This window comes from Chamaea fasciata, unplaced genomic scaffold (assembly GCF_029207755.1).
Source record: "Chamaea fasciata isolate MVZ Bird 193981 ecotype frontalis unplaced genomic scaffold, bChaFas1.0.hap1 SCAF_13, whole genome shotgun sequence".
Lineage (NCBI taxonomy): Eukaryota > Metazoa > Chordata > Aves > Passeriformes > Sylviidae > Chamaea > Chamaea fasciata.
Window position 1 is genome coordinate 13933451 of NW_027094098.1, and position 23876 is coordinate 13957326.

Sequence of the window (23876 nt, forward strand, 5' to 3'; positions counted from 1 at the left end):
TGCCAAGAGAAAGCATTGGAGACTGAAACACAGAGTGAACTGCATCCCCCACAGCCTGTTTTTGGCCACCACAGCTCCAGGCAAGACTCACACTTTAGGATCTTGTCCTCCTGGAGGACCCACCAAGGAGCCCTCAGGCAGAGCAGGTCCTCTCCTTTGCAGCAGGATAGTTTTGAGGTGCATCCTCAGCATGGCTTCATCCTGTCAGCCAGCAGGCTGCTGCACAGAGCAGACACGATCCCAGAAAAAGCAAGTGGTTTATATAGAAGTTTCATCAATTTTAAATGACAGTGTTGTCTTCCTACCAGGATGTTTCAGCTGTAACATGCACCACATAAGCTTTTAACTTGCCTTGTCAGGAACTGTTCTGCCTTCTCCTGGTGTGCAGAGCGAGCCTGTTGCTCAGCAGGCACTGAGGGGAATTGTCTCAAAGCCAGACTGGGAGAAGTGATTGGAAATCATCCTATTTTTCCCTTCCACGGTGAGATGAGTGATGTCCAGGGTGACATGCTGAGGCACTCCCAACTGCTTAATTCACAGCTGAGACTTGGGCTCCTTCAGGGCATCAAACACCCCAAGCCCCTGGCCGCTGGGTTGGGAGATGAAGGAAACAGCCTTGAGCCTGGATAAATGACAGCGCCTGAATGCTGAATTACAGGATTCACTACCAGTGCATTGAAACCTGGCATTGGAAGAAGGGAGGTGATCCCATAAATCATATGATGAACCTTTCCCCGCCCTGTGCTGCTGTGAGAAGCAATGTTGTGCTCTGCTCGGTATTACATTTCTATTTTTTCTCTAAGTGCTAAGGACCCAACTGTTCTTTAAAACATGCTTGTCTGATTTGACAGGGAAGGCTGGTTTATTGTTGCACAGTACCATAATAAAGTATAATTGCTGTTGGTTAAGTTATACTGTGGGATTATACTTCTTTACAAATATATACCTAAAGTCTGGGCCAAGGCTGGAGGTCTAAGAGGGAATATCAGCAAAACAGGATCTGGGGATGGTGTTAAACACTTTACAGAAACTCATTGCCTCCTCACTAAATGCCAATCAATGCAAAACCAGCACATCGGCGTTGTGTCTGAAAGCAGGAGGAAGGAGGATGATCTTCCAGCCAGGCTAGACTGGACATGTGAGATGTGCATTGCTCCAGTCTGTGCTGAGAAGCACAAATAATGTTCCTTCCTCTCCCTCCCTTCAGTCTGTGGCCTCTTTGGGTGGGTTGGTAACTGCTTCTATGGCACACCCTGAACTCGTGGGATGGCTGGTGTGTTATCCCACATGGAATGTGGACCAGGCATTTTCCATTTCCCTGCAAGGGTCCAGGCACATGTGAAGGCACCAGCCTCCCCACTGTCTAACAATGGCAAGGCAGTCGCTGCAGCTGCAGGAGGGATGGGGAGCACAGGACAAAGCAGGGTTTGCCCTGCTCCCACTCCTCTGGGCAGGAGTAGCCTGGCACAGCCAGGGCAGCAAGGATTTGTTGCCTCAAGGGCACCACGTTTCTCCCATTCCTACTCCAGGGAAGCCAGGCGCAGGACTGGCTGTCAGGCCTGAGCCTTGGCAGGCAGCAGCCACGGGATAACCAGAGGTAACTGCGCATGGGGAGATTTATCTCATGTGAAGGGGGGAAGCAGGATGCAGGCACACCTTGCAGATAGGCCTAGTGCTGAGTGTGGATTTATAGGCAAAGAGTAAATAGGAAAATGGGGAAACACTTTCCCTTTGTCCATAAACTTTTCAATTTCAGAGCAGCCAGATTCAATGAAATTATCTCACAGATGGAGGTTTTATTGAATCTGGCCCATAAAGCTCCCATTATGGGGTTTACAACTGCCATTTACACAAATCCTGCTATAATAAAATACAGTGGTGTTTACAGTTTTCCTGAAATGGCCACAGAATTACTGTGTGCACAAAAAAACCAGCTAGTAATTCTTGGCTTATTGCTCCGGGCACTCCTCTGACAACATAAAGCAGCACAACTTGGGGTAGGGGGAAGGGGAAATGCAGAGGTAGGAGGAGAACATTATGCTGCTGCTTAATGAAGATACCCCCAGGAAAATTGATTTACAGCCCTCACTCTGCACTCCCCTGATGGAAACTGTAAATATGCTTCCTAAAGGTGCTTCATGTCCTCAGCATGCAGCTGTGGGGACTGGCTGGGCATTACTGGCAGCGGGGGGATCCCAGCCAACAGCAGCATCTGATCCAGCCACGACAGGGAGCCAAGCTTGTGTTGGCTGAGGCATTGCTGAAGTTTGGTAGAAAACCCTGTAGCATGGTCCTTTGCCTTTTCCCACCTGCCTGGTGCTTGGAGCAGAGTGTCAGCTGGGTAAGGGTGGGAGCTGGTGGTTGCGCCTGGAGGTATTTGCTGAAAAGCCTCTGGTTAAAAGCCAGTTGTGGGGCCAAAAGGTGAGTAAAGGCTGGATGTGGTCTGAAGGACCAAGGCTCCAGGTGCAAGTCTGCTGTCAGAAGTGTTCCCAATAGGGGAGAGCAAAAACTGGGGATTCTGGAGGAGATACTTCCTGGGAAGGAATGGCCTGGGCTGTGTTTTTGGGCATGTCTCTGTGCCCTTGGTGAAAAAACATGATGACGCCCATTACGCTGATTTCTAATGTGTGATTAAAGTAGACACATTTCAGTTGCCCCTCTTCCCTCTGCTTGTCCCCTTGCTGAGAGTGGTAGCTGAGAGGTGATGGCTCTTCCATTATGCCAGGTCTCACACCACAGGCTTTCAAGTTCTCTCCTTATATATCACTGTTAATCCTTGTGCCTATGTACCTGCAAAACATTTGCATTTGCAACTCTGTTAATTAGTCCAGAAAGCAGGTCAGCATTCTCTCCTGTTCTCCTTAATATATTGTTTTCTGACTTTGCCTCACAAATTAACCTGAGGTGATTAATGCTGATTTTCAGTGCTGTGCTACATGTAAGGGCAGAAACTTCTTCTGTGTACAGGGGAAGTGTCTCATTTAGGATGAAGGAACGCTATTTAAGTTGCAGTGAAAATATTTATTTTGTGGCGATTATTTAACAAGTCAATTCATAGTGAAGTTCAGCTTTCCTCTTTTGCAGTGAGCTCAGCAAGAAGGATTGCTTCAATCAAAGTTTATATTAACTTTTCTTGTCATTAGGTACCTAAATACCTTTGCAAATCTATCCTGTATGTATGATACGCCCTGATCATATTGGAAGTGAGTGGCAGGGTGGAAACTTGCATCATTCTCCTGTTATTCCCTGTGCTCCATCATACTCAGCACATCACTGCACGCAGGGAGGATCTCCCTGCCCCAGTGCTCAGGTGTCACCCAATAATCTGTCACTCTCTGGGGAAAAGGTGCACATGCGAAGCTGAATTCCGAGGAGGCTGGTGAAACTCGGGACTTTGTTTATGCTGCAAATTGGGAGAACTAAGATTAATGGCACGTTTTGCTAAACCTTGTGCAGCAAGAAAAGATCTAGTTTTTCTATTTATTATATTTCCAGTCTGTTATTTTGCCATTTCGTCTGCTTGCTGCATCATTTTTCAGTGTCCAAAAACATGGTTCCTTTCCATGTGTGTACACTCTTCGTTTCCTCTGGGTTGCTGGTTTTAGCTTATTTAGTTGCAGCTGGGATTGGGCATTTGCTTGCCATTTCCCTTATCTGCCCCTCTGTAGATCTCACAGTAACTCTGTTAAAGCTAATGGAGTTACTTCAGAGCTATAGTGCTACAATCAACAAAATCTAACCTGTCCTTTAATTTAAATTACAACTGCATAAATAAACTGTTCCCACTTCTACTTAGGGTCTTCCAAGCAAGCCTATGTCATTGGTGTTTGAAGATACCTGTGCCTGCTTCCAATTCCTTTCTTTGAACCCTTGATATCAAAGCTGATGTGTATCTGCCCTGCATGCTTCCTCCTTCGTTATTTTTCTCCTGGAAGATTAACATGTTGTATAGGTTTGCATCAGAACCTCCAAAGCTCTTTGTTCCTTTGCCTGACTTCAGCCAAAGTCTGGAATTCCCCCTCAACTTTGCCATCAGTTTCCTTCACCTCTATGTCCACTTTGGATTATGGTAGTAATTTAGGAAAAGTAACTTTAAAAAACACTGTGGTTTTTTTCTAAGTCATACATGGACTGGGAGAGGGGCAGGTCAGTTCTCTCTTTTGCCACATAATGGGATGGCAGCTGTGTGAACTGTCTGGGTCTGCTATTGCTACTTCTGGTTGCACCTTTTAAATACTTCTGCCAGTTTGTTTGGGTTAAGAATTGCACATTATGTTCAGTCAATATTCATCCTTCTCTTCGTGTCCAATCTCACCTGTCAGTGGGGTGATTTAAATAACTGCCTGGGTTGTGAATCCCAAATGGGGTTCAAGACAGGAGGGAAGAGCTGAGATGTCTGGCATGGACAAAAGGTGATGTGTCTGTCTGTGTGGCAACAGAGCTTCATGTGTCACGGTTCTTTGCTTTTGGGAAGGGTGCAGGGATAATGTATGGCCATGCTTTATATGCAAGGAGTGATGGATAACCTGACCCAAGGGGGCCGGTGCTGCAGCTAGAGCTACTGCATGGATCTGCTTGTGGTGGTCGCTGAAACGAAATGAAATAAAAAAATGTTGTTTGTTTTTGACAGCTTTTTGCAATCTTTGCATTTGCAACATGCGGCGGGTACTCTGGAGAGCTGCGCCTCAGTGTGGACTGTGCAAACAAGTCAGAGAGTGACCTCAGCATTGACATAGCCTTTGCCTACCCCTTCAGGTAACCCCGGCTGGCTCGCGCGGTTCCGCACTCGGGGGCTGGGGCTGCCCCGGCTTCGCCGAGGCTCCCTGCATTTCTAGCAGGTTTCACTTCAGCACCAGGCTGGGGCTCCAGAATTTTCCCTCTGGTGTGCAGGAGGAATGGATTTGGCTTGGCCTGGTGTGGATGGGGCCATGGCAACTGCTGGGAATGGCAGCTCAGCTGAGGAGAAGAGAGCTCCCAAAGCTTGGGGAGTGGAAAATGGCAGGTGTAGAAAAACGAAACAGCACATCATCCCAAGATGAAGAGCTGTAGTGTAGCCATTAACTTAAGCTGGAAATGGGAGAGGTTTCCCATCCATTGCAATAGCAAGGATCTGAAATAGCTACTCCCAGGGAGGGGGAAGCAAAAACCAAAATGAGTTTGAACCATAATTTTGAAATGCTTTTTGAAAATTTTACTAATTGCCTGTTTGCATCTCTTGGTGTCTGAATGCTTTAAACCTAGTGATTTAGAAAAACAGTTTTTACAGGTTTTTTAGTGTTTTTTAAGTACATCTGAAAACTGTACTGTAGTTTTATATATATATATATATATATATATATATATATATATATAAAATGTTCATGCCATTTAAGATCCTGCTTCAAAAGAGCATCTACAGTCTTCTCTTTTTTAGATATGTCAAGTCCACTGCAGAAACCACTCACTTCTATATAAGTGATTTCTTCAAGGAATTGAGATGATTAAGAAAAGAATGCATAATTCAATCTCAAGTCTAGTACACTATGACTCTAAAATTATTTTTCTTCCTTGGGAAATCACATGCTGTTTTGCTTATGATTGCTATGCACAGACCAGACTTGAAAGCATCTATTTCTTTAACATGTTCTAAGATACAGCAAATTCCAAACAGTGGGAACTGAATTTGATTCCTTGAAATGTTGTTCTTGCTTGACACACATTTATTACTCAAAAAAGTCACATTTCCTGGCATTACAAATGTTTATTTTTTGTCTTGAACATGTCCACATTTTCTTTGATTTCTGCTAAGTATGCATAGGAGAGATCCTGAAAATTGAGTTATGTGAGTTTGTAATTTGATTCCCTTCCAAATAGGTCATTTCTCCAACATTCATTACAAATACACCCTGTAGTGAAGTGCTTTTATTTTGCATGCATATAAAGTATTACTTTATTTCAAAAGTTAATAAAACAGAGAGAATTGCCATCAAGTGTGTCCTGGTGTTTCACCAGGCACATCGACCATTGTTTCTAGAAGGAGGTGGCTGGATCTGCAATTTCCCACAGTTTCACTTATTAGAAAACTGGAAGTAATTGACAGGTAATGTAACATTCCAGCATGTTGCAGAGATGATGCAAAATAAGGTTTATTTGCAGGAGGGATCCAGCTGAGGCTGTGGCTGGCCCCAGAACTCAGCATGCACAGGTGGGATGTATGGCACACACGGTGAGGTGGTGATACAAATATACCTGAAATGTACAGGTGAGAAGGGAAATGACACGTGGCTGCTGTTACAGGAGACTCATGAATATATTCAGATTTTCTGCAGTTTGGGATTTTGTTTGCAAACCTGAGGCATGTGCAAAAAGTGTCCAGAGATGTGCAGATTACATGAGGCAGCAGATGTGTGCCTGGAAAATCTGGCCCAGCCCTACCTTTGGAACTTGGTGCCATCTCGGTGTTTTATTTAAATATTCCTGTGACTTTCTCATGTGTTTGCTATTTTTGCTTTTCTCCAGTGCTGCTTCCACAGAATGGAGATGGGATGCTCTAAAAACAGAAGTGAGATTAGTTGGGAAAGGTAACATCTCAGAGCACTGAATACACTTGGAAAAAGCAGCTCAGAAAAGTTGAGGCTCTCTGATCAAGACTATGCTCCTGAGGCTGAGGCTTGTCTCCCTGCATGGGCTTGTAGGCATTGCTAGGTAGGATGAATTTCCCACCAGTTGTCTTGCATTCAGGTCCATCTTCCCGTGGCATTTTCCTTTCAAATGCCTTCACAGTCCTGATTATTGGCTGTCAGCCGGGGGAGGTGTAGGTGGAAGGAGAGAAGCTGCTGAGCATCTGACACCCCGCTGCTGTTGGGGCTGTCAGCAGTGACACTGAAGCAGTCAAAATACCTGAGCGCTGTTCTTTATGAGCTGCACCTTCCAGCATGACTTGAAACAAAGAAAGTCGTGCTACCAGCTGCTTTCATTTCTGCTGCTGTGAATTTGAGGCTTGATTTTCTTCTCCCAAAAGATGAACTGCTAGACCTTGGCCAGGAGATGACGAGTGTGGAGTGCTTTAAGCTGGTAAACAAAGTGGTAAGGCTGTACAGGGCAGCCTGGCAAAACAAGACGGTTTGGATGTTTTGGAAGTGAGATTGAAGGAACCTGAGAACATTCCTATTAAAGCAAGATCAAAATGGGGAGGGAGTTTTCCAGACTGAAAGGATGGGCATTGCACTTGTGACCACATGCTTCTGGGGCCAATCACCTGAGCTAAAGAAAAGGAGGATGCAGGAGGGCAAAACCGGGGCTGGTGTCCTGTGGGGGTGATTCATGTGGCCCCAGGCCAGTCTTGAATGCACCGAAGCAGCACTGCGCTCCACAGAAGGTAGTTCCAGATGCTCCCGAAACAAAGGAGCATCTTCACACTTGCTTATTGAGATTTTTCTCTGCCCCAACCTACAAACTGCAAAAGTCTCCAACAAGAAATAAAAATGAGTCCAAGAGAAATAATTAGTACAATTAGACAGGGAGTTTTGAAATGTACCTTTAAACTAATTATTTCTTGGGGGGGGTTTTAAGGTATGGCTATATGGAAGTTATGCTTGGCTCCTGTGTTGTCTTAGTGCTGTTGTAGCAGTAGGAAGAAATTGTGGAGCACCAAAAAGAAAACCCAGAGACCTTTTTCACAAGGTGGCTGTTTCTCATTTCTGCTGGAATCACTTTCTTAGTTAGTTCTGGACCTGGATTAATTTGCCTTTTGAAAAGGGGGAAGTGAGGAAAAGCAGAAAAGTGTACTAATCGCTAGACACTACCAGAGTAATCTGGTGCAGTGGTGCTTTTGCATGGCTGGGAGACAGGATCCCTGGGAGAAAAGCCCCCGTGGTGGTGCCTGTGCAGGGTGGTTGTGTCAGGAGCGTGAGGAGGCTGAGCCATTCCCATCTGAGCTTCTGCTCTGAGCTCGGGCCACTGGGGTACAGTAACCAGTGAAGAGTCCCCTCCAATGTCAATATTGACATTACTGACCCCAAATTTGGCTCCACCATCTCTCCTGGAACAGGACATGAGACGGATGCTTTTCCATACACAATTGCACTGATTCATTTAAGCTTCCTGCAGCCCACGTCCATGACCCTGTAGTCACCCTGTAATGTGGAAATTAACCTGAAGTCTAAATCCTAATATCCTCTAACAAGTGTCTCCTGGAGCTCTGCCACACTTTTCTACAGATCCTGCCAGACTCTTCCATGGCTAATCTGATATTTATAAAGATGTTTCAAATATTCACCTGAGGTTTTTTCTCATTTTGGCCTGATTCTAGTTTTATCACAAAACATTTCTTCCTTCCTTGTGTTTTAAGGCACAAATCAACCCTTTTTCTGGATACCTGTATATGCATTTTGAAGGTTCTACAAGTTCAAATATAGAATAAATTTCTCTGGCCCCAGAGTAGCAGTTTTTCTCTGGCATTAGGATCTCTGCTTGAGTCTATTGCAAATTTGGCACACATTAAGATGTTCATTAACTTGACCCTCACCCAGGCAATGATTCTTTGAGGGATGGGAAAAAAAATTCAGCATCTTGGGATTATTTGTTACTCTCACAGTCCATCAGCCTTTCAGATTGGATTTGTCACTGATCCAAGTGCCCTGAAGCAATATGTTTTGTTTGTAATAAGAGTCCTAGTGAAAGTCTTATTTGTTTATTATTTTCTGTGATCCCAGCATCATGTACTTTGTTTTTTCTTGGGTTCACTTTTGGTGATAAGTGATTGAACAGTACACCTACTGTGCACATATTTGTTACTGGTATTCACTACTTTAGGATGCTTTTTTTCATCAGGCCTCCTAGAAGCAAGTATTTTTGTTTGCTTTACTTACTGAGTCTGTATGGAAGATTTTTTGCTACATAATTATTCGTATCACAAACTTCTGATTTGAGTGAACCTTTGCATCTCAGAAGTGCTCTCGTGTCGATGATGTGCTGGGAGAGGTACTGTGTGCTGATGCCATCAGCTGCTCTTGGTGGTTCTGCCCTGTCCTGGCCAAGGGAGGGATGCTGTGCCAGACCCTGGCTGAGGGTGGTGCTCATGGGGTCTGTGGCTCGTGGGAGCCCCATGAGCAGAGGGATTGTTCTGGACAGGTCTGTAGGGCTGTGAGAAGGGAGATCCATCTCATTGCAAGCCCCTAAATGTGCTGCCTGTTAAGTCTTGAGGCAGAGCCTGCACTAAAATCTCTTTGCCTGTAGCTTTTGGAGGTGCTTTAACCCAAGCCTACATGAACAGTGTATCCCCAAGTTAAATGCTGTGAATCGGAATTAATTTGGAGTATCTCTTGTCTTTTCTTGGGGCATTCATCCTGAAAACTACTTAGAAAATATTGGCCTGGAGGATGACATTGTTAAATTTTAGACAGTCTCACCTAACCCAGTGGTTAGGTAGAGTGTGTGCAGAGGTGTTAGGAGCACTGGGCCACAGTTACTAGGAGGTTAGAGTGGGATTTCCTGGTGGTGCTAACGTGAGACCCTGATGAAAATGTATCTTTGCACATCTTTGTATCACTGCAGTGACCAAAACAAAAGTTTTCCGATTTATTCTAAATCACCTATTAGTATCTTTTCAGTGTGCTAGTAAAGCTGTCTCTTCAAGTGATTTTTCCTTCTGAAGGAAAAGGAAATTGTGTTTTATAGGAGCTTTTCATTCACTTCAAGCATCTCATTTGAATAAAGACATTCCCATGGAGCACCCTTGAAAGTGTTCACCTCATCCGCATGCGATGGGTAGTCTAGTCTTCCATTTGAAATATGACAGCCAGATCTAAATTGCCTACTTAGAAGCTGCAAATGATAATTAAGAAGAAAGCATCTAACTTTTTGAGCTTTGCATCTATCTTTCTTTGGAAAAGACTTCTGCTAATGTTAGCACATTTCTGTGCCAGTGTGTACTATCCTTCTATTTTTTGTCATCCATTTGTAGTAAATCTTGCTTCAGAATTCAGTGAAAAACATTCTGGCTGAAAGATTATAAATGTCCGTGATTTCTGGGAGACTGAGAGCTACTGATAAACAGAAATTCTTTCAGCTAAGTAGTCACCTGCAGTGCTGACTTCAGGCAACCGTGGTGGGCTCTGCTCCCAGACTTTTTGGGAGGTTGGAGATAGGAAGGAATGAAGTCGCAGAGTCAGTGAAACTCCTTAAGGTTTGTGTTTATTTTGGATGTCTTCATCTTACAGAAGATGCCTCTTCTGGAAAACCAAACTGTGGCCTCATAAACCTGTGCATAGACAGGAGCAAAAGCAAGCCAGCAGGATTTGTGCACTGGCTTCAGGTGTAACCTGTGCCAAAATGTAGATGCCCCAGTTCCCAGGTGGATTTGGCAGAGCTCCTGGGAAGCTGAGAGGTGTGGGTTAAACTTTGCATGACCCATTCGAGCTTAATGAAGGGATAAATCTCCACCCTGGAACTTCTTAGAACAAAACTTGCTGCTTTGGATGGAGTTTAGAAGACCACAGGCTGTGTCACTGTGGTCCCTTCTGGATCTGCAATAGGCTGGTCTGTGAAAGCTGCGTTAGTTTAGTTCCTTCTCTTGGCAAACTGTGACTGCCTCATCTAGCACTACAGATCTGGGGTTAACAGCTGAACTGATGAGGAAATGTGTTCAATAATACATCAGCTAAGCTGGAGATTTTCACCAATATCCCTGTTATATAAACTGGCTATGTAGGATGGGCACTGAGGGCTCAGTCAGGGCTTTTAATTTTCTTCCACAACTGTTTCAAACTCTGATCTCAGCAGAGCTTTTTATACCTAATTTTGACCTCTTAATGAATAATTTTCCTAACCAGAACTTCTACATTTTAACTACTGTTAGTGGAAAGTGGAAATTGAGTGAATGAGAAAGATAAAGTTGCATCCTGCTGAGTAAAATTCAGGAAATCCTTCAGGATACAAATTTCTTTGATTATGATACCTTCACAAAGTATCTTCATATTTAATGTGACTTCAAGAGGCAAACTGAAGCATTAAGATATATTTTTAACTAGGTTATAGACCTTTTTTTCTCAGTTGTGATTTTTACATTCTGGTAATTTGTAAGGCTAAACAGAAAATTGCAGCTCAATTTTTGACTTTTTTTTTTTCCCAGTGGAAAGCCAGTTAAAAGATTTTATGCCATTGTGACGTGAATGCAGGAACTTTGTGAGCTATTTAAAGTATGGCCCCAGCACTTCCCTGGCAGTGAAGGCATCAGAGACCTTGGTCAAGTCTCTGTCCTGTAGCAAGTCTGGAACATGGAGCTTGCAAAGCCAAACTGAGCACTGATCAATGAGCTGTTGGTTTAGTTAGAGCTGTTTGCTCTTAAATTGTCTCCTGGGCTGGGGAAGTGGTGATCCAGGTCTGCAGAATAAGTACTTTTCTTTTCAGCTTTGAATGAACATAGTTTGTAATAGGAGAGAATATTTCACATTTTTATAACTGGCTCTAGTGATTAGAGAGTGCATCCCATAGTTCAGACCCTGATGTGATTTTTGCTTGCTTGTGCATGGCTACAGACTAGTGAAGTCATTGAAAACTGCAAATCAGTGTTCTCCAGTGTGCACAAGTCTTCAAGGACCACACTGACTCTGAAATACTGCCTTTAGACAAAGAGAACAGTAGAATGGGAGAAAATGGGCTTTTTTACGTGGACAGCTGTGGTCTGCAATCACAGCTGTCCATGAGTACAATGTTCAATGTGATTCCTGTTGTCAGAGTTCGATGGAATTATTGCTGGTTTGATTAGAGCAGATAAAAATAAGGATGACTTCGTGACTTTTCTAGTTTTGAGGGCCTCCTCCTGACCCCAGTTAGAGTCTTCAAAATGTCTTCCACTTTGTAGAAATCTTCAAGATTGGCAAAGATTGGTTGTTACTGCCAGTTTTCACCTTTGGAACTGTGGATAAAGTCAAGTGCCCTTTTCTCACAAGTGAGGGACCAGAGATGGTTTGAGTCACTCTTTGTTCCTGCATGAGATCTATAGAAAACCACCAGAAATCTGATAAAATCACATCTTCAGCGTCTCTTTGAGGCTGACCCTGTGCATGTGGTCCCCATCAGGACTGTGTTGTTGAAGTCAGAGACCACCCCCACAATGTCATGGCTGGTCTGGATGGCTTGGCTTCTGGGTCAAACTATTTTGTAAACACCCAAGAAGGTGCAGCCCAAGGGTGGCAAAGCATCTGCTCTTTCCTGCTGCTGATGTGTTGGGCTGTGAACAGCAATTCAGTGCTTGAGGAGGTCAGAGGAGGAAGATTTGTAAAACCATGAGGTCTCCAGTTAATTGCACAACCAAGGACAAGCTGATGGCTCCAGGCAGTATTTTATGTGATGGGGCAGCAGCTCTGCAGACAAGAGGACTTCAGATGTTGAGGTCATCTCAGTTGCTGCTATCATCAGTGTTCTCCTGCTTCTACTCTGTAGTTTTTAATCCCTTAAAACTTGGAACAAGCACACACTTGAATGCTGAACTGGGAGGAGGCTTGTCTAGCTTCACAGCTCTTCAGACTGGACAGTTCTTGTCTCCTTGTCCATGTACAGACATTGCAAGAACACAGAGCTCATGGGCACACAGCTGGAAGGGGAAGGAAAGGGGTAGAAGCTTTCTAGAGGTGGTGTCTGCTGCAGATAAGAGAGAAGGCTTTCTTAAACCTTTGTTAAATTTCAGAGCTTTTCTTTTGGCACTCAAAAATTGGATTTTTTCTGAATTTGGATGGTCCAGTTGATCCAGACTGGCTGATTTTTCTTCACAGAGGCTTATTTTGTGCTTAACGCTGTTTTAGTGCCAGAAAAATTCTTCATTAATTCTTTAAGCCAAATTTGTTCTTAAAGTAGAAGTTGATTTTGGGTTTGTTAATATATGCAGCTTTTTCACAATTTGAATTTTTAATATATATTCATGAATAGTCTCCGCAGTATTGTGCAGTGATGGTGTTTTATCTGTGCCTGCCACAAAGGCTTTTCCTAAAAGTCAGACTTTAGGCAAATTCCCTTGCAAATTTATTTTTGCACATTTTCATTCTGTCAGTACAGAAGCAATCAAAGCAGCTGCCCTTTGGCTTTGCCTTGTTTGGCATTTGATCCCATACTCTGGATGGCACATGGTGGCCCAGCTGGGAGACAATCAAACACATGCCCTTCCCCTTCTCCATGCTCCAAAATGGGCATTTGCTCTGTAGGGGCCCTGAAAATTTCCCCAGGACTGTAGGGAATGGGATGCATGGGATGTCTTTGGTCTCCTCTCACACCTGGATTTTATGTTAATTTATTTGTCAGGAGATAAATGAAATATTTTCATTCAGTAAACTCTGGAGAGGATGTGCATCCAACCCCATGCAGCACAGCCCCACTCAGTGCCTGTCCTGTCTGGATTCACACCTCTTGGATTATTCAAGGTGTGAAGGTGCTGGCAAGTTGTCTGCAGGTCCATCAGCAGACCCACAAATCTGCTTGGCTCCTGCCTGGTGCACTCCTCAGCCTGTGCTGGAGCCCAACAGCTCCCTGAGGAAAGGATTTGTCATACCCTTCCTTCCAAATGTACATACTGTGACTGGGAGTTTCATTTGAGTCATCCCATAAAACTCCACAGAGAACTTAATTTGATTGCTTTAAGTACATTAGGACAAAATACTTGAGAAAATTAGAGTTAAATGCAAAGTAATATTGAGATACAACACAGAGGAGTAAATGTTGCTGCATCTTCTGTAATTGCTTTTGTATTTATATCAGTTGGTCTGGGGGGTGAAATTGCTGCTTTCAGGGTCTGTAGATCTAGATGAAAATGTATGTGAATACTGCTTGTCACAGGGTGGAGGGAGCATTTATGCTTTCAGGTGGTTCTGGCTGAACACCAGGTGATGCCCAAGAATTTGGAGTACTTTTACAAGCAGTTCATTGCCCATTTGATGGTGGAAAGGAGGTGAACTGGAGGTGGTGTGAGCAGCTGCAGAATGTGTTGACTGCAGGATCAGCAGTCCCACATTGCTCCAAGCAGAAACACTGCCCAAGGATTTGATACATCCACTTCTCAGAAATGGTCTTACTATATTCAATTACTTTTCTAGGCCTTTTCTTTATGGTTTCTACTGCTTGTAGAAAGCTTGTTTTATCTGTAGATGTTTAGATTTCTGTCGATTTTTCTCCAAATGGAAGCTTTTGTTTGGCTCTGACAGGAGCTTCTTGGTTTGGAAGCTGTTTCCTGTGTCTGTCCAGAGGAGAGGGCAGCAGAGGAACATAAGAACTATGGGTTCAGCCAGGACCTCATGATGGAACCAGGTAACATTGGGTAGTTGTTCATGTGGTGATGCAGATGTATGCCAGTGGCATTTCCAGGTCCCATAATTTGCCTTGTTCCATGACCATGATTACTTTTTTAAAAGATAATTAAGGGTTACCTTCTTTCAGAGATATTAGCAAAGTTTCCTAGAGACTCGAAAGCAGTTCGTCCCAAGAAAATAGCTTGGTGGAGGGAAATCAGAGTATAAATGCCACTAGTCTGTACCACAAAGAATGTAAGTTCCCAATGTGGGAAGGTATTTGGGCTGTAAAGACTGGTGGAGCATGTCTTTGAGCACTGTGCTCTGCTTGCACAGCATGTGTTCCTGAGAAGAGCTGTGAAATTATCTTGGGAGATAAATCTGGGTCTTGGATAAAGGCTTGGAAGTGGGGTTGGGATCACCCACTCAGCTTTCCGAGCACTCCAGGCAGCGTGTGTTCTATAATGAGCCTTTCTTGTTGGCTTTTTGGTGCTACGATGGAGTAGTAGGGTTTGCATTCCTGCTACGTGCACAGTCTGGGGAGGCTCATTCCCACGGCTGGCACCAGTCCAGATGTTTCTTCCCCCAGGAGTGTTGTGCAGGCTGTTTCCCCAGAGCTTTGTGCATGCAGTCATTGGGAGCAGGTCCTGCAGGGGGGGAAGCTCAGGGCCCCTCAAGCTGGGGGTATGGCACCAGTGCCTTCTCAATGCCTTCAGACCCCATCCTCAAAAGGGTTGTGTAGCTTCTCTTCCAGGATACCTGAGCACCTCAGGGGGTCTCAGACTCACTGTCCTAACAGGGGAAATGAATTGAGAGGTAAGAGGGATGGAGCAGAGGGACCCATGTGGTGCCCAGCTCTGGGGAGGCAATTGTGGTGAACCTGCTCTGAGCTGCCTGCACTGGGGGAATTGTCCCTGTCCCAGTGCAGCACACAGTGTGGTGTGCTGGGGCAGCAGCTGTGTCTGACAGCTTGGCCTGATAAACCTGTACTCCAGGAAAATAGTACTGGCCAAACATCTGCAGCATAGCTATGTCCTAGTGAGGTCTGGGAACCCAGCGAACTAAGAAATTGAAAGTATTAGAAGGGAAATATTTTACATTATTTTGACTGGAAATAAATCAGAAAAAGAGTGTAGGTTACTACAGCTTTCCTGGTTAGCTTCCCAGCAGCACCTTCTGGGATGTTTTTTTTGGTCATGCTGCTCTGGACATGGATTTGGATGGGTGTAAGCCACTAAAGTCAGCTGTGACAAAGGAGAGATCTTTAGGATGTTCAAATATCCAGATTAGGAGCTAGGAATAAGTGTTTGCAGGATGATATATGTATTTGTGTGAAATGACTGGTAGTGTTGAATAATTCTAGAGTGATGTGGGCTTTGGAATTCATCTTTTTGTAATAAATGGAGAGATTGTATTGAGCGGACAGAAGTTCAAAGAGAAGTATGTTCAAATACTCTTTGATCAGCCAACTCTATTCTTTCTTCCTCTAGAAAGGGGAGAAACAAAAGACCAGGCTTGGATTGCTGAGTCAGATGGCGAATTTTAATTTTGCTTTCTGTCTCCAGAGAAAAATGAACCAGTTTTATAGGGGAAGGGATGTGGTGGAAACAAATGTGCTGCTGCTCTGTAGGGGAGGAGGGTACTGAAGGCACCTTTGGGTCCTGGGGAGTCTGGAAGGGTATTGCTTTTTGGGGCAGCTGGTAGAGTGAGGTATGGAAAACTGCTGGGATAGTTAGGAAGGATGGACAAGCATCTCACTTTTGTAAGGATACGGTATTTGCAGGCAGCACTGAGACACGCATTATGGCAGATGGGCAATGAAAAGGCAAGGGATGGGAATATTTGAGTAGGCAATAATTTCTTCTTCTTGGGAAAAGAGCCGTGAGAGCAGCTTGGGGTGAGAAATGGTCTTGTCATTGTTAGCAAAAAGGTAGAAAGGTGTGATTTTATCAGAATAGCACAGGTGCAAAAGGGCCAGGGAGAAATCACCTCCATGGTAACTGCTGTCCTGCCGAGGGCCAAACCCCATCTCATCCCCACAGTTGTCCAGGGCTTGAATAACATCTCAACTATTTGACTTTGAAGGGCTGGAGAGAACTTCAGCATTAATGGCTTCAAGGTGTTCAAGTGCGGTTATTAACAGACTGTCTGCCTGAGACTAACTTCACCAGCTCCTGGATGCCTGAGTGCAAAGATTCAGATCCTATGGGAATTACTGGATAATGGTTTTGAGGCTGAAGGGTCCCCCCACTCAGAAGTTTGTCCTTGCAGAGCAGATCTGGGGGGAGGAGGGAGGATGAGAATACTGTAGAGCTCACTCCATCCATCCTCCTGAAAACTGGAAGGAAGCCTGTTCTTGCTGTGTGAGCAGCCTTGCAGGTAGCCAGGACTTAACACCAAACATTCAGGAATGGCCAGCATTGGGGGAAGTGTTTTTTTGCAGTGAGAAGAACAGTCTGGGAAGAGTGTTGAAAGAGTCAGTGAACCCAAATTTCCTTAAAGAAAAGACTTTTTATTTGCAGGCAGATTTCTGCTTTGACCTGACTATTAGAGATGACTTTCAAAGTGTTTTTCTTAATGTAGGTGATATCTCTAGAGGAGTTTTACAGGAATGATGAGCTCTGTTGTGTGAGGAAAAGCTCCCATTTATTTGTATTCTTCCACTAAACCTACAAAAAAAAATCCATATTTGGCACCTCAAAAAGGTACATTTACCCAGGGACTGGCTGGCTGGAGGCAGCGGTGTCAAAGCACACCAGCACAGTCCTCTGAAATGAGGGAACTCCAGTGTTTTCAGGGCTAACTAAAAGAAATGTCTTTACTCTGTATCCCAGAGAAAGGAAGATGTAAACCCTTGTCACGTTTTTGTGCCTCAGCAGAGCAGTTTGACTTGCTGAGGGGCTCTGTGCATGTCAGCATTTCACTGCTGTATTTTGAAATTTCATTTTCCCCTCATTTTGGAGATTATCAGCCAAGATAAACATTTCCCAAGAAACCCCTCCACAAGCACTACTGCAGTAACTCATTTCTAGCAATGTATTTCTCTCAGGGATTTGCAGACAGTAAAGACAATTGGCAGTTTGACTACCAGAAACAAGTTGGGGGGAAATACAGCCCAGTGAAAAGATAATAGATCTCAGGGTTTTTGCAAGCACGTGTGTGGGTGTTGCAGATTTTGTTCCAGCATGTTGTAGACAGGTTGGAGGGTGGATTACAAGATGCTATTTTCAGAAAATAGGACAACCTACAAAAACAGAGTGCTTTTTTTGCCTTTTTTTTCACTAGATCCTAGTAAAGAAATGGAGAAACACTAACCCCCATTGAGAATTTTTGGAGGCAGAACTTTATCTGTTATTTATTAATCCACACACTGATCAAAGCCCAGGAGGGGAAATCTATGCTGGTTCATCAATAACATTCGAGCACGTTCTTGTGTTAATTGTGTTCTTGGCTCCAAGTCTAAGCCCTGTGTGCATTGTTGAAGGGGGTGGATCCGACAAGATCAGATCACTCGCCCTTCTGCTTGGGCTCTTCTGTGTCTGCTGGTGGAGTGAGACAGGTCTTTGGGGCAGTTGGCTCTGGCCATTTTCATGCTCAAGGATCATCAAGGGAACTAAGCTGCTCAAGAAAATGGTGGGCTACGATTAAAAGAAAGTTGTGGCTTGAATATTGTACTGAGGAAGTTCGGGAAGAAAAGGCAACTTCACATTCACGTGGAGAGAGCACAACTTTTGCTCCCCCATGCACACTTAACAGCTGTAGCTTTGTTCACTGTGTCTGGCTTCATGTACTGTTTTCAGAGCGAGGGTAATTAGCATCTGAAAATGTAACTGCTCTTCACCATTGTGGAAGGATGTAAAAATCCCTTTTTTCACTGTAAAACATTCCTGCCCTCTTTTGATCTTGTCAAGCTAGACAATACAGCTGTCTTGTCGTCATATTTCCCACAGCAATGGAAAGTTTGCCAAGTGGTGGAAGAAACCTCAGAAGCCCTTAATTACTGTGACTTCATCAGTGAAACTTGACTGCTTTTGGTGGACTTGCTTCAGACTGAAGTGAATTTGGGGGAATTTGGGCCTGGGTGGCTTGGCCATGGCAGCTGCTGTTAACAAAGGGGATGGTGCTGGTAACAACAGGCAGCAGGGATGACCTTAGTGCAGCTCTGCTGAGTGTGGGGTGCAAGGTCACATTCCAAAGTCAGGAGCTTTATTTCTGTATTAATAGCAATACCCAGAGCAGTACAAGGCAAAAAAAAGAAACCCTGGAAGAACTTACAGGGGAAAAGTTTCCCTCATTAAGTAAATTCATTACCGTTGTGTTCCTTATTTGCATTGCCCATCAATCAGTGAAAATAATTCCTGTTAATGCAGCCTAACAAATGTTAACAAAGTGCAAAGGGTGTTATTGTAAAGGGTCACTCTTGGGGCTCATGATTTTGTTTAGCAAATGGAGAGTCAAAGGTAGAGTGGAGGGGTGGTGCTGGATATTGGAAAAGCAGCATAAGGAAGACACTGGCCAAGGGTGACTTGAAGGAAAAGATGGGGTGTCAACAAAGAGAGATAAGAGAAGATAAAAGAAAAGTAAGTCAGAGGAAGTAAGAGACAGAGCAGGTAGAATTATATCAAAGTGGGAGGCAGAGGCAATTAATGTTTTGTGAGTCATCACCAAACCATCCTGCCCCCAGAAAGGCTGACTCAGCAACACTAGTGGGGAAAAAAAAAAAAATCAGTTTTCTTTTGGAGATGCCATTCCAGATCAAAAAGGTTTCGATGAGTGAAACTGGATTTTCTGTCACTGATCCTCCCCTGCCTTAAAGAAACTTTTCAGATGTATCATGTACAGGCAGCATCCACCCTAACCACCGCAGGGCTCGGCTCCCTCACTTCTCTTCCCTGTCACAGCTCCTCTTCCCAGGTCTGAATCATGGTCTATTTTGGGGCCCTTTGCACAAGAGGGATCTTGGTTGTTTTGACAGAGGTGAGGTAGCCACAAGAGGCACCAATTACTGCACATCCTCTTAGAGGCCAAGGAAATCTAAAAAGAAAAGCAAGTGAATAAAAATAACTTGATGGAAGATGGTTTCTCTGATCTCGTATCCCTGACAGGTGCCTGGCCACAAAAGCACTGCTGGGAAGGTACAAGTGTGGTGTTAGTATATGAACATTTTTTTCTGGCTTATGATTCAGAACTAAGGCGCAGTGAAGGAAACAGAGAATAGAAAAGGAAGATGGTCTCAGTTGCTTTATCATGTTTTGTAAAGGCTGATTGTTGATGATGAGACTGGGCTGTGTTGACAGCCAGAGGGGGCAGGGGTGGGCAGAACTCCAAGTCTGAATCTTGATAGAAATATTCCCTAAGTTATTTCCTCTTTGGTATGCTCAGGAGTTTGAGCTGCTACTTGCAACACCACATGTTGTCCAGTCTGAGTTTCAGGGCTCCTTGGCAGGGGAAGAAAACTCTGCTGTAGAGACACGTTGTACACAATAAAATGCATGCAGAATTGCCTTGCTCTTCTTTTTCTTTTCCCCAAAGCACTTGGATTGCATTTAGTGTAGTTCAGCCCAATTTCACAGTGCTTGTGCAAGTGGTGTGAGGGGATGTGGTAGCAAAACCATTGAGCTCCCCCCACTGCAGCAAAGCCTGGCTTTTGCTGGGCTCAGCTGGAGAAACAGATCCCACATCCTGTAGCAGGGCCCTAAAACAGCAGCTGTGGTACCTGAGTGTGGCCCTTCAAACACAGCAAATGTCATGAGTTATCAAAGAACCAGAAATTTGGAGGTTTGGACCAACAACAATAACCAGCCAAAGCCAACCCCCCTAGCCTTGAGCACTGAGTTGCAAAGTCTGGGCTGACAAGGAGACCCTTGGTCTGCCAGTAGGCAAAATCAGCCTGCAGTGCCCACCTCTGGTGGTGCTCTCAAATGCTGGTGTCCTTCCTGCCCCAGACTGCAGCTTTGTGGGCTGGGTGGGATGTGAAACCTGGCTTGAACCTGGCCTTGAGCCCCAGCGAGGACTGTGAGGACAGCCTCTGGCTGCGCAGCACTGCATTGCCCTGGGGAAGGAGGGATGGGCCACATTTCTTACTGATCCAGAGTCCCACAGAGCCTTCCACAGTCTTCAAGGTGCTTTGAGGAGTTTTGTTCCATGTCAGTACAGCACCCAAGCAGCTTGTTGTGGTTTGACACTGGCCCAATGCCAGGCACCCACAATAACTGTTTGCTCACCCACCCCTGCCACAGCTGGGCAGAGGAAAGAAAAAAAATTCACCAAGGGTTCATGAGTTGAGATAAGGACCGGGAGAAAACACTGCAAGCTCAACTGAAGTTGCAAAGTGAATTCATTACTAACAGAATCAGATGAGAAATAAAATAAGCCCTTAAAACACCTTTTACCCCCCAGCCCCTCCCTCCTTCTTACCGACAGCACAGGGAGACAGGGCAGGGGGTTTGGGCCAGTTCATCACCGAGGTTTTCTTCCCCTGCTCAGGGAGAGGAATCCTTCCCCTGTGAGGCCGTGGGGTCCCTCCCATGGGAGAGAGTTCTCCGTGAACTTCAGCATGGTTCCATTCTCATGAGCAGCAGTCCTACCACACCTGCTGCAACGTGAATTCCCCCCACAGGCTCAGTTCTCTCAAAACGGCTGTGGCATGGGTCACTCTTCCCATGGGGTGCATCCTCCAAGGGCAGGCTGCTCCAGCCTGGAAGCAGGGCCTTTTCCCTCCACTTTATCTCCCACTGGATCACAGCCTCCTCCAGGCATCCACCTGCTCCGGCATGGGCACCCCCCCCCATGGGCTGTGGGTGGATCTCTGCATCCCCGTGGATCCCCATGGGCTGTGGGTGGATCTCTGCATCCCCGTGGATCCCCATGGGCTGTGGGTGGATCTCTGCATCCCCCGTGGATCCCCATGGGCTGCAGGGGCACAGCTGCTTCATTATGGACTCACCACAGCCTGCAGAGGAATCTTGGCTCTGGCTCCTGGATCACCTCCTTCCCTTCCTTCTCCACTGACCTTGGTGTCTCCATGTTATTTCCCTCACATGTTCTCATCTCCTCCTCTTCTCTGGCTAGGAAAAAACTGTGTCCCACATTGTTTTGATTTTCTTCTTAAATCTGCTGTCACAGAGGTGTTACCAACCTCTCTCTTTGGGTCAGTTTTGGCCAGCAGCATTTCCATCTTCAGAGCCATCAGGGACTGGCTCTGCTGGACATGGTGGAAGCTTCCAGCAGCTTCTCACAGACGCCACTTCTGTGGCCCCCCCTGCTGCCAAAAGCCAGGCTGGGCAAAACCAACACACAGCTGCAAAAGGAAAGCAGAAAAAGCTTCCTTTTTAGACCATGCAAATCAGGCATTTCAAATCTTTCCATTGTCGTGGTGATGGTTAAAATAATACCATTTTCTCTCTAGACTGCAAAATTTGCATGACAGGCACTAGGAAACCTTACTTCTCCTTTTATCCCCCAATTTTAGAAAAGAACAATAAACCCTGATTAAAGTGTGTGTGTGGTGATGCCAGGAAACAGTGAAGTCGGGAAACTGATCGTGAGCATTAGGATCTCTCTCATGTGTTCAGATTTCATCAGGGTTTGCTGGCTTTACACTGGGAAGGCGTTTTAGCCACTGCTCATCTCCGCAATCTGGGCAGACTTAGTTTTTGTTTTCATCTCACCACTACTACAATGACTGGGAATAAAATCTCTGAGGCAAATAACTGGCGTTGTTCATCAGCCGCTGATGAAAAGGTTCTGCCTACGTTTGGGTACACTTAATCAGGACCAGCGAAAGCAAAAAGTCAACCAATCCTCCAATGCCCATTAATCCGCCTTCTGTGATTTCTGCTGTGGGTACTTTGTTTTCCTGTGGGGAATTAACTTTTTATTTAGCCAAATACAGTTATGGCTGCTGCTGCTGCCATTGGCTTGCTGTTGCACGTTAATTGCCCTTGAGCAGAGGAATGTCTCCCAGAAGGCCTAGTCCGTTCTCAGCACCAGATCATCAGTTCTTTAATTGCTGATGGCTTCGTCCCCTCCACTCACCCTGTGCAGAGCAGAACAACGTGATCCCTCATTGGGCTCCACGTCCCCACTGATGTGAATCTGGGCCATGCAACAGGACCTGCCAAAATGACCCCTCCATGTATCCTCTTTGTTTTTCTGCATCAGAAATTAAATTTATTACAGAAAAAAAGCTCTCACAGAAGCTTCCAGACAGAACTATAAATCTATTAGCTCAGTTGCTGATGAACAGTGTGTGATTATAAAGTAAGGGCTTAGGTTGCTTAAACCAGGGCATGCAGACTTTTTCTTTGATCCAAGTTGTGTATTTCTGTTGCAGCTTGTTTTTAAAAGCTTTTAATGTCGAAGCACTGCGTGGCTTGCAGCCCTATGGGCTAACGGCCACAGGTAGCTCTGCTCTAGACAATTTTCTGCAAGGAATTTCTGAACATCCAAACATGGCTATCCCATGGGCTTAGTACTGAGGGTAAGACCTGTTTTCTGCTGCCTGGATTGTAAGAATTTGAGAATCAAATTGTTTCTCATGTTATCCTTTTTCGGTTGTTGCCATGACAAAATCCCGGAGAGGACGGGGAGGGCTGTACCAAACCACTGGAACATAAACTTTTCTCTGGGACTGATTAAAAGATGTGTTCGTGTGCTCAGGCTCACCTTGGCACTCACAGGGAGGTAACCTCACATGTACAAGCACCTCTGAGGTGCACAGCCCACAGCTGCCGGTTGTTCACAGGGGTCAATGTGCGAATCAGGAATGAGAGCAAACGCATTTATCTTTATTCAGGTGACAGTTTCCATTTTCTGCACTTCACCTGCTGCTCTCCGGGATGTTTTCCAGGTTGCATCAAGTGAATTTTGAGGCTCCCACTTGTGAAGGCAAGCGCCGGGAAACGCTCGCCTTGATAGGGGACTTCTCGTCTTCGGCGGAGTTCTTCGTCACCATCGCGGTCTTCGCCTTCCTCTACTCGCTGGCTGCCACCGTGGTTTATATCTTCTTCCAGAACAAGTACCGTGAGAACAACAGAGGGCCTTTAATTGTAAGTGTTTACAGAATTTGCAGTGTTTTCAGGTCTTCACCTCTTGCTTTTTCGCTTGTTGAGGTTTTTGGCATGGTTTGGGAGATCCAGGTGTCCTTCTGCCCAAAGCATCTCTGCATTCACTTGATTTTTTATCTTAATGGTGATTTAATATTTTATCACCAAAGGTAATGGAGGCTGTAATGCAGAAGGAGTTTAGTCCTGTATGTACTTGTGAAATTCTGTGTTTCTCTCCCACTGCCCACAGTGGTGATGATCACACAAATAATGGACATGTAGCTGAGTGGGAGCAGGACTGGGATCTCAGCCCTGTGTCTGTGATTAGCAGAGCTTCACTGGTGGGGAAAAAAGGGAAAAGGGGATCTTAGGCATTGTCCTAGCAGACAGATGAAACCATGCCCCTGATCAAAGCCTAGCCAGGGAGATTGCTTATTGCTAATTACTGCAGAGTTAAGCCAAATTATTTTGCTTTGGAGAATTGTGTGGCTGTTTTCCTAGCGTGACACTGAGTTCCCAGAGTGTTTGTGTCTCCACACTGGTTTATGAGCCTTCCAGTTATCACTGTCTGCAC

At 45.0% G+C, this 23876-nt stretch overlaps 1 protein-coding gene across 2 annotated transcripts in view; it reads left to right on the forward strand.

Moving 5' to 3' along the window:
• Positions 1 to 23876, forward strand: part of SYNPR (synaptoporin) — a 104551-nt gene that overhangs the window by 69274 nt on the left and 11401 nt on the right. For both annotated transcript variants that reach the window (XM_066195549.1, XM_066195550.1), the window contains 2 exons: positions 4631 to 4755; positions 23107 to 23305. In XM_066195549.1, coding sequence (XP_066051646.1) covers positions 4631 to 4755; positions 23107 to 23305 — 324 coding nt within the window. The remainder of the gene's footprint in view (positions 1 to 4630; positions 4756 to 23106; positions 23306 to 23876) is intronic.